The 15,317-nt window shown below is 49.0% G+C and overlaps 1 protein-coding gene across 1 annotated transcript in view; it reads right to left on the reverse strand.

The window, feature by feature from the left end:
- Window positions 1–1,727: 1,727 nt before the first annotated feature.
- The window catches only part of LOC134022580 (endothelial PAS domain-containing protein 1-like), a 34,696-nt gene continuing 21,106 nt past the window's right edge, over window positions 1,728–15,317 (reverse strand). The window contains 11 exon segments of the mRNA XM_062464214.1: window positions 1,728–5,865; window positions 6,231–6,392; window positions 6,615–6,717; window positions 6,868–6,964; window positions 7,414–7,892; window positions 8,164–8,277; window positions 11,928–12,118; window positions 12,348–12,473; window positions 12,476–12,545; window positions 12,547–12,553; window positions 12,857–13,004. Of these exon segments, the coding sequence (XP_062320198.1) occupies window positions 5,717–5,865; window positions 6,231–6,392; window positions 6,615–6,717; window positions 6,868–6,964; window positions 7,414–7,892; window positions 8,164–8,277; window positions 11,928–12,118; window positions 12,348–12,473; window positions 12,476–12,545; window positions 12,547–12,553; window positions 12,857–13,004 (1,646 nt within the window). The 3' untranslated portion in view covers window positions 1,728–5,716.

A 15,317-nucleotide genomic window follows, 5' to 3' on the forward strand; every position in this document is an offset into this window, starting at 1 on the left:
CCTCTGTGTCTGCTGTGTCCTGCGTCAACACCACCTCTGTGTCTGCTGTGTCCTGCGTTAACACCACCTCTGTGTCTGCTGTGTCCTGCGTTAACACCACCTCTGTGTCTGCTGTGTCCTGCGTTAACACCACCTCTGTCCAGGAGCCCTGTGTCTGCTGTGTCCTGCGTTAACACCACCTCTGTGTCTGCTGTGTCCTGCGTTAACACCACCTCTGTCCAGGAGCCCTGTGTCTGCTGTGTCCTGCGTTAACACCACCTCTGTCCAGGAGCCCTGTGTCTGCTGTGTCCTGCGTTAACACCACCTCTGTCCAGGAGCCCTGTGTCTGCTGTGTCCTGCGTTAACACCACCTCTGTGTCTGCTGTGTCCTGCGTTAACACCACCTCTGTGTCTGCTGTGTCCTGCGTTAACACCACCTCTGTGTCTGCTGTGTCCTGCGTTAACACCACCTCTGTGTCTGCTGTGTCCTGCGTTAACACCACCTCTGTCCAGGAGCCCTGTGTCTGCTGTGTCCTGCGTTAACACCACCTCTGTCCAGGAGCCCTGTGTCTGCTGTGTCCTGCGTTAACACCACCTCTGTCCAGGAGCCCTGTGTCTGCTGTGTCCTGCGTTAACACCACCTCTGTCCAGGAGCCCTGTGTCTGCTGTGTCCTGCGTTAACACCACCTCTGTCCAGGAGCCCTGTGTCTGCTGTGTCCCCACCAGCAACACCAAGCACAGAGTCTGAGGTGTAGTGTGTGGCGTGCAGAAGTGAGGGTGTGGGTGATCTCGTACAGGCCTTGAGCAATGGGATAACTGTTAGACAACGTCAGTAGGGCTCTTGAGCATGTCTGAGTGCTGTGGAGGTGAGAAGCAGAGATGCTCCAGTTTGATTTGTTAAGACGTCTGAAGCGTTGAGGTAGAGTTCAAGTAAAAGTTATTCTTTGAAGAATCTCCCTTGACACCTCACGTTATACTGTGCAGGACTTGTCGGAGACAAGTAGCACAGAGATGATAAAACAACTTCATCGAAGAGGTGAACAATTTGTTCTCTATTTAAGCCTTCAATGCTGGTTTCTGCATGTAACTACATGGCCCATCTAAATCAATCAATAATCCATGCATCAGCACCTGTTACTATGTTAATTTAAGGATTTAAGGATAACATGCCAAATTGTAGTTAATTCAGAGAAAAGAAAGAAAGAAGTATTTGGCTCACACAGAATATTTTGAACAGCTGAACAGCCAATGGTTGTAAAGTAATGTTTCATTTAACCCTTGTGTTATCTTCGGGTCATTCTGACCCATCAGTCATTGTGACCCACCGTCGTATTGTGACAAATTTACCGCATACAAAAACAAAGTGAAGCATTTTCTTTTAACTGTCGGGCTGTCTCAGACCCCCCACATTGGAATGGTTAAAAGAAAATTATTTGTATTTGTTTTTGTATGGGGTAAAATTGGGTAAACACAACGATGGTTCGTTATGAACCTTTGGGTCATGTGACCCGAAGGCAGCACGAGGGTTAATGGTGATTTGGAATGTAGGTTCGTAAAAATCAATCAAGGTTAGAATGCCATACACAGGAAACAGAAAATTATATTACAAATGAAATATCTAACTTGTTCCTTGTTTCATCTTGAATTTTATGATTTAGTTAAGTAATTTATAACAGTGTTTGCAGTTCTTTGAGGGGCAGAAAATGAAAGTATTTGGTACTATCAAAACAAGGACAACACTACATGAGTAAAGATCAGGATGCTTTAATAAGATATCAGTGCAGAAATAAAACTTCTTACCGGTTAAATTCCCCATACAGTAATAATAATAATAACAATATAATAATGTCAATATGAATTTAGCAGATGATAAAATCATAGGGCCAGCTAATATAACTCAAATACATCCAAGGAGAACATAATCCCAAGAAAAAACTCATTATTTACTAGCCTTTCATGCTGAAATTATCTTTAAAGAGGAAACAGGGAGTCAGGTGGTTGAACGGTTAGGGAATTGGGCTAGTAATCCGAAGGTTGCTGGTTCGATTCTCGGCTGTGCAAAATGACGTTGTGTCCTTGGGCAAGGCACTTCACCCTACTTGCCTTGGGGAGAATGTCCCTGTACTTACTGTAAGTTGCTCTGGATAAGAGCGTCTGCTAAATGACTAAATGTAAACAGAATGAGACCATTTAGTGATTTGATGTTTGTTTGCTTGTTTGAACCCTTCAAGTGTGACATCATCCACGCCAGTACTGGAACAAAGCTTCCATCTGATTTTGCTTTACGTCTCGACATCCACGCAGCCTACTCAATTCACATACAGAAGAACAACTGAATAGAAATCTCATCTCTGTGACCTTCTGAGATCAAAGCCCTGCAGTGTGGCTCATAAGGCAGTGAGCTGGCCACCTATCTGACTTTGGTTCGTATAGTTTATAATTCAAGTAATAATGTAATATTTAAACCCAACTTTTATATAAAGAAGGCAAATATTGGGACGGCCATCAGTCATGGGGGTTAGGCTGTGTGAGTGGCTCTAAACTAGGATGTTTTTTTTTATTAATGCGGCTTAACTAAGTTGGTCTGTAAAACCCACCAGATTACTGTGAGAAATCAAATGATTCTGAAACTAATTTTCCCAGTTATTTGCAAAGTTTCAGACCCTATTGTTCTACCAATTAAATAAATAAATACATACATAAAATGATACATCCTCTCATATTATCCTTGTGTTTAGGTTATCTGGGCTGTGGGCAGTTTAACAAAATGCCCCACATTCCATTCACTTTGGCTCAAAGAAAACAAGAAGCATTTTTCCTAATGTCTTTGGAGGACCTGCAGACATCTCCATTAAAGTTGGATGTTGTGTTTTGTCTCTGTATAAATGGACAGATGTTGACAGCCATGGCCAAGGCCGTTACTAAAGTTGACGTAACAGGCATGTTTCAGAGAGAGAGAGTGAGAGAGAGAGAATGGGGAGATAAAGAGACAGGGAAAGAGAGAGAGCTATGCATTTGATAAAAAGAGGAAGAGAAAGACAAATGAAAAAAGAGAGGGAGAGAGAAAGAGACCAAGAGAAAGAGAGGAAGAGATATGAGCTAAGCTCAGCCGTCTGTGGAGTGGAGAGGCTGGGGAGAGGCTGGGGAGAGGCTGGGGAGAGTTGTGCATCAGTGGGCAGGCTGAGCAAAATCTCTTTTCCAGTCTATCAGCCACTAACAGGTCAGCAATGCTCTCGCACTTTTATCTCCCAGATCAGTCTCCATCTATACCTTTACATCCCTCTCTCTCTCTGCTCTGCTTCATTGATCTGATCCTATTCCTGCATGTTAGGGCAGCTGTCAAACATACAGTGGCATTGTATAAAACACAGATCAACCCTGTGATCCTTTGAGATTCTGCTATTTTTTCTGACATAACATGCTACCAAGCTAACATTAGATGTGCCTGAGTATTCAATAGTTGGTTTTAATTCATTTCAGTGAAACAACCTCAATGGTAACTCCCCTTTAGTATCTGTATACAAAGATCATAACACATCCTAATATTCCATGACACTCTACAACATCAACACACTGTTGTGCTTTGACCTTTAACCTTTACTCTCGAAACCTTCTAGAACTCCTCAATCTGTGTTTTTCTAATGCAGTGTAGCTATACTCCAAAACTTTAATGGAGACTACTGAATCTGGTCTAGGGGTTTGTTTGCATTTAGGGCTATCAAATAACTAGGGCAACACAGTCGGTAAAGGCAAGTGGTGTGTGTGTTCAGATGAGGATATTCTATGGAACACGACACGATCTTGAAGGGCATTACACAGGGTTGAAATTGTATAAAACTGTAAGGCACATAATATGGCTATAGACCAACTTGAAAGATTATTTCAGCATGAAAACGAACAATATCCAAAATACAGTGTTAATAAAAGAGGATCAAAAAACATACACAGTTTGCCTCTACACATGCAAGACGGTTATATCTATTATGCAGCGATGAATTAGATACGAATAAAAGTGACTAAATGTGGTAATTTCACTCGTTTTCTATGTTGAAAATGCTACATGTCGAAAGTGAAACTCTTAATGTCTTTAATCTATCTTTTTATCGTTTTCTTTATCTTCTTTAAAGTGAGAACAGAACACTACTGGCCTGCCATATAATTTGATATACCTTTGAATAAACTCTGAAAAAAATTAAAATAAATGACACACTAAACCTAAAGAGAAACCAGCACTATGGAATAGATCTAAAACACGAAGGAATCTGGTCTGCATCTACTGGGTCCATACAACAAAGTACCAAGGCACACAAACAGTCAAACACTATCTTCAACATTACATTGTTGAAACTGTAGAGCCTCTGCCTTTAAATACATGTGTGTACATTTCTAAAATCAAACTTCAAAAGTGGTCACCACACAAAGACAATAACTGAAAAACAAAGTGAGAGAGACTGAGCAAATGGAGAGAAAGAGAGAGAGAGATAAAACTGTAAAGTATTATAACAAATATAATAACTAATAATGTATCTGAATTTTTATATTGAGTTTCTCTCTCTTAAACAAAAACCTCCCTGAAGGTGCATGACTAACAATCTAATGAGAAGACACATGGAGTCTGACTTACATCAATGTCCTGACAAGGTGATTAAACCAACAAAAAACAACCCCCAAAAAACTTCACCAAGCCAGTGAAAAACATTACCTAAAAACCTTTTCAAATGAAATTAACTACTTTTATTGGGAGAATTTGAAACAGGTATCAATAAATCAGAAATGAAAACAAAATGAGAAACCCCAAAAATAAAATTTACAAAACAAACCTTGAACTAAAAGGATTTCTATTTTAAGCAAAATGTATGTTACTGTAGTTTCTGTCTTGTGACAAAGTAACAAATATACTTACAAAGAGAAAGAGGGAGGAAGAGAGAGAGAAGGAGAATGCAAAACAGATAGGTGACAGACAGACAGACAAGCAAAAAAGCAAGCAGGCAGGGAGACCGGCAGGTAGGTATGTAGAACGGGAGGCAGTTACAGGTGAGACAGACAGACAGTTAGCAGACAGACAGACAGACAGACAGAGAGAGAGAGAGAGAGAGAGAGAGAGAGAGAGAGAGAGAGAGAGAGAGAGAGAGAGAGAGAGAGAGAGAGAGAGAGAGAGAGAGAGAGAGAGAGAGAGAGAGAGAGAGAGACAGGCAGAGATGGTGAAAGGTAGATACAGGTAATATTATATTCCCCTGATTAAATAATATGGGAATATTCAATAAAGCACAGACACATTTAGTAACAAAAATAGACTTAGACTAACTGAAAATAATACATGTATTGTATATATTTTTTGAGATAAAGATGAGCAACTCAGATCAAGGCCGCTGTCATCTACTGATACATTATACAGTAGGATGGGGTGGAGGGGTAGAAACTGTCTGGTTTTGGTAAGAAGGGACAGACTATGGTAGGTTAACACAGGTTAAACACAGGGAGTTTTGGTTGCCATGGCTAGCAAAGAAGAGAACTGGGATTGGATGTTGAGGTTTAGGATGGGGCTAGGGCTTGGGCTACTTCTAGGGCTAGGGAGATCTAAGGCGAGCCATGGTGTAGGTGGCATGGCAGGGTGGGTACAGGGCAGGGTATGGGGCCAGGGTTGGGGGCCAGGGTTTGGGGCAGAGCAGGATCTGGGGACAGGGTCTGGGGCAGGGTCTGGGTCTGAGGTGGGCAGGGGGGAGGACAGTGCCAGGGTTTAGGAGGCCTGGTCCAAGGCCCTCAGCAGGTCACGCCCATGCAGAAGATGCAGGTTGCCCTGCAGGGGCACGTTCACCTCACAGTCGTAGCGGGTGAGCTCAGGCAGGTAGGACTCAAACGATGGGCCCAACAGACGACTGGCAACCCCTGTACACACACACACACACACACACACACACACACACACACAAATACACACACCAAAATAAAAATACACAAATCAACAATGGTCTTTGCTATATATATATATATATAAATACATGCAATTCCTTTTTTAAATTCCAAAAATGCCCAAGTCAAAGCCAAACGTCATAATCCTTCAAACCTGGCTAACAGGTTTGAGACTGGTTCAATAAGATCAGTGAACCACATCCCAGCAAAGAGGAGGGACAGACTCACACACACACTCTCTCTCACACACACACACACACACACACACACACACACACACACACACACACACTCTCTCTCACACACACACACACAAACATGCAAACTGCTCTCAAACATACCTCCTGTTTTGTTAGAAGGCATTCCGTTGTATTGTGAATGGTTGCAGCACTGTTCAGTGAAGGTTTTCTTGGGCACACCATTAGAACTTCCTGGACACTGGGAACCTCTGTGCTGCTGCAGGGGGCAAAGATGCTGGTCATCCTGCCTGTACATACCTGGCTCTGATGGAAGAAGATCAAAAAGAGAAAAGAAAATGAAATATATATTGTATATTCTGTCTGCACTATGTCTATAAAAGGTGTACAAATCCCTGGCTAGGCCTGAATCTCTAATTCCTGTCTCTCTCACTGGAAACAATATGATTTTCAAAGTTTTAAATGTTTAGGAGTGTTTTTTCTCTCTTTGTTTCTTCTTCCAGGAATATTGTGGAGGTGCTGCCGTACCTGCCAGTGAGCTGGCGCTCAGAGAACGATCCAGAACGGCACAGCTCTCGTTCCTCATCCTCTTCCAGGTCATCTCTGAGGGCCTGCCGGGGGTCGCGTCATTCTGGGACACACACACGAGGCAAAACACACACACACAAACACAACTCCTGTTTGTTAACAGTGACGGTCACAGTGGTCTGTGCAGTAAATCACATGTAAAAAGAAACAAAAAAAGAAAAAACAAAGTATTCAGTCGGAATGAGAAACTCACAACAGCCATCTGTGTGAAGGAGCGTTTGAAGTTGTTGGTCATGGCCTGGCTGGCTGGGCTCATACCTCTGTAAGCCTGGACAAAGTTCTCCATGGACCTTCACAGCAAACACACAACACACCACTAAGATGGTGAGCCCTGCCAATTAACCATACTCCTGCACCACACCTCTGTGGACAGTAGTTGACCACAGAAGTCGATAGGCACATGAGGTTCATTTCCCCCTGCTTGCTTATGCCTTATCGAGTGCTATACCATCTAAATGGCATCTAGTGCTTTAGTGAAGCGTACAATACTAGAAACAACAAGCTTGGGCTTGTGAATACGGGCAACGTCGAAGATAAAGAAGTAAGAAGGGGGTGAGATGGCTGAGCGGTTAGGGAGTCGGGCTATTAATCAGAAGGTTGTTGGTTGGATTCTCGGCCGTGCAAAATGTGGCACTTGCCCCCCTGCTTGCCTCGGGGGAATGTCCCTGTACTTTGTAAGTCGCTCTGGATAAGAGCGTCTGCTAAATGACTTAAATGTAAGAAGAGAGCGTTCTCCTACCTCTGTTTGTGGTGAGGCATCCCGTTCACCTGACACAAGTGACCCAAGCCCATGGGCTCCACCAGGCCCTGCTTGGACATCCGCTGGAAGTTTATGGGGGGGTCTGGAGGCCACTGGACGTTCTGGCGGCCACCCATGGAGGAAAGGGGGGTGCTGGCTGGGGCGTGGTAGGGGGGTATCTGAGAGGGGCCCATGTATGCAACAGTGGGTCTGGGGTCAATGGGGCAGGCACCAGGGCCTCTCTTGTCCCCGGAGCCCCACTTGGCAGTGGCTGGGTGGGGGTAAAGGCCTGGCTGGGGGGAGGCTAGGGGCTGGAAGAGGCTGGCAATGTTGCTGAAGCTGTTCTGGCTGGAGGAGTGGCCCAGGCCCTGGCCCTCGACTGGGGCGTCCTCCGGGATGATGGGGTTCAGCTGGAAGTCTTCTCCGTCCATAGGGATGTAGGGGGCCAACGTCTCCAGATCCAGATCACTCAGGTCCGCCTGACGAAGGGGAGGGTGAGGGTGGTGGTGGTGGAGGGATGGGGAGGGATACATAAACACTTGTAAACGTATGCACGGGCGGACAAAGACAGGGATGGACGGTACAGGGCCGTAGTCGAGCGGTCAAACGAACACGAGCGTTCCTGGGGGTAGGTCCCGGTATGTCAGTGCATGGCTGCGGAGCTGAAAGAAGGCCCTGCTTTTGGTGGGATACTTTTGGAAGTCAACAGAGTGACGTCCAGGTGAGAGTGGTGGTCGGGGGGCGACTGACCTCTGTGCTGTCAGGGCTCTTGGTGCCCTCGGTGTCCAGCGCAAACAGCTTCTCCGTCAGCTCCACCTTCAGATCACCCTCCACCGAGGTGTAGTAGTCCCCTGGGCTGCTGGGCTGTAGGGAGGGAGGGAGGGAGGGAGGGTGGGAGGGAGGGAGGGAGGGAGGGAGGGAGGGAGGGGGGGGGGGCATGGGAGGGAGGGGGGAGGGCGAGGGAGGGAGGGAGGGAGGGGGGGCATGGGAGGGAGGGAGGGAGATCATGGGAAGGAAAGGAAAGGGTGAGAAGGAGGGAAGGAGAGAGACAGAGACAAGGAGGGAGAAATGAAGGGAGAGAGAGAGGGTATGCAGAGGGAGGGAGGGCAGAAGAGAGATGAGAGTAGACAAAGACTCTATTCAGTCCTGACTAACTGCTTATTCCAAGTATCCACCCCCTCCATTCTCACAACACACTGCCCACTGTGCCCAACACCCAGGATTGGTGCCCACAACACACACACACACACAAGTTTGTATTGCTATTCTTCTTGGGGCTCACAATTCATATTCATTATCCAGAAGTCAACCACATACAAAGGCCAAAACTTGACAAACACACGACATCAAAGATTTCTTTAAAGAGAATGCTACCCATGTAATCCTTCAAAAAGACAGTTCAAAAGTCTCTACTCTGTCACTTCTATAGGACTTGCAAACAACTTTTTAGTTTAACATAGCATCCAAAACATGATTTAAGGCTTTAAGAACCAAAGGATACCCATGCTCATTTTTAAGGAAAGTGAAAATTGCTTTTCAGAAAGAGAAACAAAAGGACAACAGACATATCATTCCTCTAATTACTATCTCCTGTAGCTGTAGTGCAGCAGCAAATAGATAATTCTACTATACATTTCAGGAGACCTTACGCAACACACAGATACTGGCAGACTATGAAATAATCTCTGCCTACAAAAGAAACAACTATCTCTGAGATCACCTCATCAGTAGCCGCTTGAAACCACCCAACAAGTTCACAAGGAGGACACACACACAAACACACTCACACGCACACAAACAGGTAAATCTACAGAATCACAAAGATATACATCTCTCCCATCGTCCATCCCTCCATCCATCCCTCCATCCCATCATCCCCCCACCCCTCCGTCCCTCCACCCCTCCACCCCTCCATTCCTCCACCCCTCATCCCCTCCACCCCCATCCCCTCTATCCCTCCATCTCTCCACCCTTCATCCCCTCTATCCCTCCATCCCTCCACCCCTCCACCCCTCATCCCCTCCACCCCTCATCCCCTCTATCCCTCCATCTTTCCACCCTTCATCCCCTCTATCCCATCACCCCACCACCCCTCCATCTCTCCACCCTTCATCCCCTCTATCCCATCACCCCACCACCCCTCCATCTCTCCACCCTTCATCCCCTCTATCCCATCACCCCACCACCCCTCCATCTCTCCACCCTTCATCCCCTCTATCCCATCACCCCACCACCCCTCCATCTCTCCACCCTTCATCCCCTCTATCCCATCACCCCACCACCCCTCCATCTCTCCACCCTTCATCCCCTCTATCCCATCACCCCACCACCCCTCCATCTCTCCACCCTTCATCCCCTCTATCCCATCACCCCACCACCCCTCCATCTCTCCACCCTTCATCCCCTCTATCCCATCACCCCACCACCCCTCCATCTCTCCACCCTTCATCCCCTCTATCCCATCACCCCACCACCCCTCCATCTCTCCACCCTTCATCCCCTCTATCCCATCACCCCACCACCCCTCCATCTCTCCACCCTTCATCCCCTCTATCCCATCACCCCACCACCCCTCCATCTCTCCACCCTTCATCCCCTCTATCCCATCACCCCACCACCCCTCCATCTCTCCACCCTTCATCCCCTCTATCCCATCACCCCTCCATCTCTCCACCCTTCATCCCCTCTATCCCATCACCCCACCACCCCTCCATCTCTCCACCCTTCATCCCCTCTATCCCATCACCCCACCACCCCTCCATCTCTCCACCCTTCATCCCCTCTATCCCATCACCCCACCACCCCTCCATCTCTCCACCCTTCATCCCCTCTATCCCATCACCCCAACCACCCCTCCATCTCTCCACCCTTCATCCCCTCTATCCCATCACCCCACCACCCCTCCATCTCTCCACCCTTCATCCCCTCTATCCCATCACCCCACCACCCCTCCATCTCTCCACCCTTCATCCCCTCTATCCCATCACCCCACCACCCCTCCATCTCTCCACCCTTCATCCCCTCTATCCCATCACCCCACCACCCCTCCATCTCTCCACCCTTCATCCCCTCTATCCCATCACCCCACCACCCCTCCATCTCTCCACCCTTCATCCCCTCTATCCCATCACCCCACCACCCCTCCATCTCTCCACCCTTCATCCCCTCTATCCCATCACCCCACCACCCCTCCATCTCTCCACCCTTCATCCCCTCTATCCCATCACCCCACCACCCCTCCATCTCTCCACCCTTCATCCCCTCTATCCCATCACCCCACCACCCCTCCATCTCTCCACCCTTCATCCCCTCTATCCCATCACCCCACCACCCCTCCATCTCTCCACCCTTCATCCCCTCTATCCCATCACCCCACCACCCCTCCATCTCTCCACCCTTCATCCCCTCTATCCCATCACCCCACCACCCCTCCATCTCTCCACCCTTCATCCCCTCTATCCCATCACCCCACCACCCCTCCATCTCTCCACCCTTCATCCCCTCTATCCCATCACCCACCACCCCTCCATCTCTCCACCCTTCATCCCCTCTATCCCATCACCCCACCACCCCTCCATCTCTCCACCCTTCATCCCCTCTATCCCATCACCCCACCACCCCTCCATCTCTCCACCCTTCATCCCCTCTATCCCATCACCCCCACCACCCCTCCATCTCTCCACCCTTCATCCCCTCTATCCCATCACCCCACCACCCCTCCATCTCTCCACCCTTCATCCCCTCTATCCCATCACCCCACCACCCCTCCATCTCTCCACCCTTCATCCCCTCTATCCCATCACCCCACCACCCCTCCATCTCTCCACCCTTCATCCCCTCTATCCCATCACCCCACCACCCCTCCATCTCTCCACCCTTCATCCCCTCTATCCCATCACCCCACCACCCCTCCATCTCTCCACCCTTCATCCCCTCTATCCCATCACCCCACCACCCCTCCATCTCTCCACCCTTCATCCCCTCTATCCCATCTCCCCACCACCCCTCCATCTCTCCACCCTTCATCCCCTCTATCCCATCACCCCACCACCCCTCCATCTCTCCACCCTTCATCCCCTCTATCCCATCACCCCACCACCCCTCCATCTCTCCACCCTTCATCCCCTCTATCCCATCACCCCACCACCCCTCCATCTCTCCACCCTTCATCCCCTCTATCCCATCACCCCACCACCCCTCCATCTCTCCACCCTTCATCCCCTCTATCCCATCACCCCACCACCCCTCCATCTCTCCACCCTTCATCCCCTCTATCCCATCACCCCACCACCCCTCCATCTCTCCACCCTTCATCCCCTCTATCCCATCACCCCACCACCCCTCCATCTCTCCACCCTTCATCCCCTCTATCCCATCACCCCACCACCCCTCCATCTCTCCACCCTTCATCCCCTCTATCCCATCACCCCACCACCCCTCCATCTCTCCACCCTTCATCCCCTCTATCCCATCACCCCACCACCCCTCCATCTCTCCACCCTTCATCCCCCTACCGTGGAGCAGCTACTCAGGCTGGGGGTGGCACTTCCCGGCAGAGGTTTCTGAGCCACAGCGAAGGAGGCAGCCATGCTGCTGGTCATCTCTGCTGGGGGGGCCGGCTTGTGGGCCTGGGGGCCCGGGGGGGCCATGGGGGACATCTTAGGGTAGATGAGGGGCAGCTTGGGCTCCTCAAATTGGGGCCGACCTGTCAGGTGCGCCGCCACACAGAGAGCAACGTCAGCATGACTGAGATCACAGACGCGAACGATTTAAGATTTAAGACGTAACTAACGGAAATAGTTTTCATGAAACCTCTACCTATGGAGCGAGAAATTTGACCCTGAAACACCAGTATCCATCACAAGTATCTATCTGTGGTACATTGCTCTTGTCTGACTGGGTAAAGCCGATAAGGACCCAGGTCTGGTACTGACCAAAGTCAAGGGCGATGATGGCGTCTCCGGGGGTGGGCGCCAGTAGATTGAGGTCTTCGGGTTCCTCCTTGAGCTTGCTGAAGAGGCTCTCCCCGGGGTGGGCCCCCAGCCTGGCCCCGGCTGGCTGAGGCCGGACATGTGGTGGGGCTTGAACAGAGACTCTGTCTGCTCCATGGAGAACACTGTGGACTTCTCCTCAAATGTCACTGCACAGGGAGAGGGGTGGGAAGATGGTGGGGGGGGGGGGGGGAGAGAGGGAGAGATGGAGACAAAGAACAAGATGAAGTCAGGGAGGGTGAGGGATGACAAATGAAAAAAAGAGAGAGAAAGAGAAGTAAAGGGCAGGAGGGAGAGTGTGATGAAAACAGAGGTGAGATATTGCAGGGACGAAACTGAGCAGATTGCCAGGTTTGCCATCAATAATAGTTGACTTTGGATCGGTTTCTTTTAAAGACTATATGTTAACCATTTACCCCTTGAGCCCTGACCCCGTTTACTCTGTGACCTACCTGAGGACGTAGTTGATGCAGACAATGCACTGAGGCTGTGAGTTGCGGCTGTTGTAGATGACGGTGCCTTGGGTCTCCACCCACACATACCCTCCATGTTTGGCAAGCATACGATACCGGCCACTCACCGCCTGGCCCTTGGTACACACTGGAGGGCAGAGAGAGAGAGAGAGGGGAAGAGAGAGAGAGATAGGCCCTATTAGACGAGTCTGGAAACAAGGAGGGGGAAGAGAGAGTCTAGATGCCAGCGGCTTGGTCAGATTTCACAGACTGAGAAAAGGAGCGATGAAGGAGAGGCCAAGGGCAGGAGGATACACTGGAGTTCTTGGATGTAGTTTCAGTGTTGTGGACTGAGTCCAAGGATCCAGGCCACCGTGGGAAACCACATGAACTGGGATCCAAGAGGCCAGGACTATACGTGTGTGGGTGTATATGTTTGTGGGAGTGTGTAAGTGTCTGATATGTGGGAATGTGTGTGTAAGTGTGTGTGTGTGTGGGGGGGGGGGGGGGGAGTGTGTATGGTGGTGTTAGGGAGTGTGTCTTCAGAGGTTAGTTCAGTGCAAGAGTAAATGCCGCTGCATGTGCTGCTCTACATGCCGGTCACGTTGCCCCAGAGACTGTGTGTGTGTGTGCGCGCGTGTGTGTGTGTGTCCAATAGAGAGGTCTTTCACTGAGGATCTGGCTGCACATGCTATGTTTGAGTGTCTCCGGTCTTCTGAGAGATGTGAGGAGCCAATCAGAGAGGGACCCCCTCCAGCAGAGACGGCCGGTGATACACAGAGGTGCCGACCATACGCTGAATACAATTATGCAAACCCAGACACGCGTTCAAAGGAAAACACACACACATACATACACAGGATTCCCTATGCTCCAGAAAATCTGCTTTTTCTCTCTCTATCCCCTTCTACTGTCTCACAGACGACTTAAAATGATGTGGGAATATCACAAACACTCACCCACCCACATACACACACACTCATTAGAGTGTAATCTAGAACACCTGGTCCCCTTTCCCCACATATTGGCTGGCAGATGTTGTTCTGCTATCTCTACCATCACCGGTCGCTCTTAATGGGATTGAAGACATCTTAATACTCGCCTGGCCCCGGTCTGCATCACACACACAATCTAATAGGGCCTGTTCTCAATTACACTCATAACTCATGCAATGCATCTATAATGTCATTTGAAAGCGAGAGTGGAAAGCTGAAAGAGAGAGGGAAAGAAAGACAGAGAGAGAGAGAGAGAGAGAGAGAGCGGAGAGAGAGAGAGAGAGAGGAGAGAGAGAGAGAGAGAGAGAGATGAGAGAGAGAGAGAGAGAGAGAGAGAGAGAGAGAGAGAGAGAGAGCAGAGAAAGAAAAAGAGAAAGAGAAAGAGAGAAAGAGTGAGAGAAAGCGAGAGATAGAAAGAAAGAGGGCTTAGGTCAACGGCAGGTTTGCCATGTCAGAAATATTACACACACCCACACACACACGCACAACGCACACAGACACCCACCCACACGCACACACACACGCACACAGGGAAAACATAGACAGAGGGGGAAAAAGTACAGGAATATAAAAGCATGGGGGATTACCCAGCAGGTGTCTGAACAGGGCTTGCTAATACAAGCAGCCATTACCAAGCTCCACTCTACCTGTCATCCACAGTTAGTCTCACAAGGGGAATGCTCCCCTTATACCAACTCATGAGAAAGAAATGCCTGAGGTGAACAACAGTAGAGAACGACAGGAATGGAGAGAAAAGGATTGCTCCTCTTTCACGAGGGCTTGAACCCTTCAGAGGCAGCCTACTGAGTCAGAAGGCTGATCTGGTTCTAGACCCAGGTTCTGGCTCGGGCTCCGGGCCTTGTTCCTTGTCCTGGGTACCACCAGGGTGACACTGGAGAACTTGAGAAACAGGCCGTCTGGTCCGTGCCTCAGTCTGGACCACGGAGAGATACTAATCGGATCACGCCGTTCTCTCTCTATGTCTCTCTCTCTCTCTCTCTCTCTCTCTCTCTCTCTCTCTCTCTGTCTCTCTATCTCTCTCTCTCTCCCTAGTTTGTTCTCTTCTTCTCTCTGTCTCTCTTTCTATCTCTATCTTCTCTGTTGCCTCTCTGTACAGAGCAGGCTCACATGTTGTTGAGAGAGCCCATTAGAGGCCAGTGTCGGGGTCATTAATTGAGTAGAGAGCTGCGTCTGTGACAGCTAGGAGCCTGTTGTTCACTGTTAAATGTTTGTGTGTGTGTGCGTGCTGTGGTGTGTGTGCGTGTGTGTGGTGTGTGTGCGCATGTACTCACAGTTCTGGTGGCTCTTGGTGACACTGTCTGAGTCCAGGGCATAGTAGAACTCGTAGACAGAACGGCCCATCAGGTTCTCCGGACTATAGCCAATCAGCTCCGAGACTCTAAAACACACAGGAAGCAACTGTTGTTCACGCACACTTTCTGAAATTTTTTTTTTTTTTTTTTTTT

This window comes from Osmerus eperlanus, chromosome 6 (genome assembly GCF_963692335.1).
Source record: "Osmerus eperlanus chromosome 6, fOsmEpe2.1, whole genome shotgun sequence".
Lineage (NCBI taxonomy): Eukaryota > Metazoa > Chordata > Actinopteri > Osmeriformes > Osmeridae > Osmerus > Osmerus eperlanus.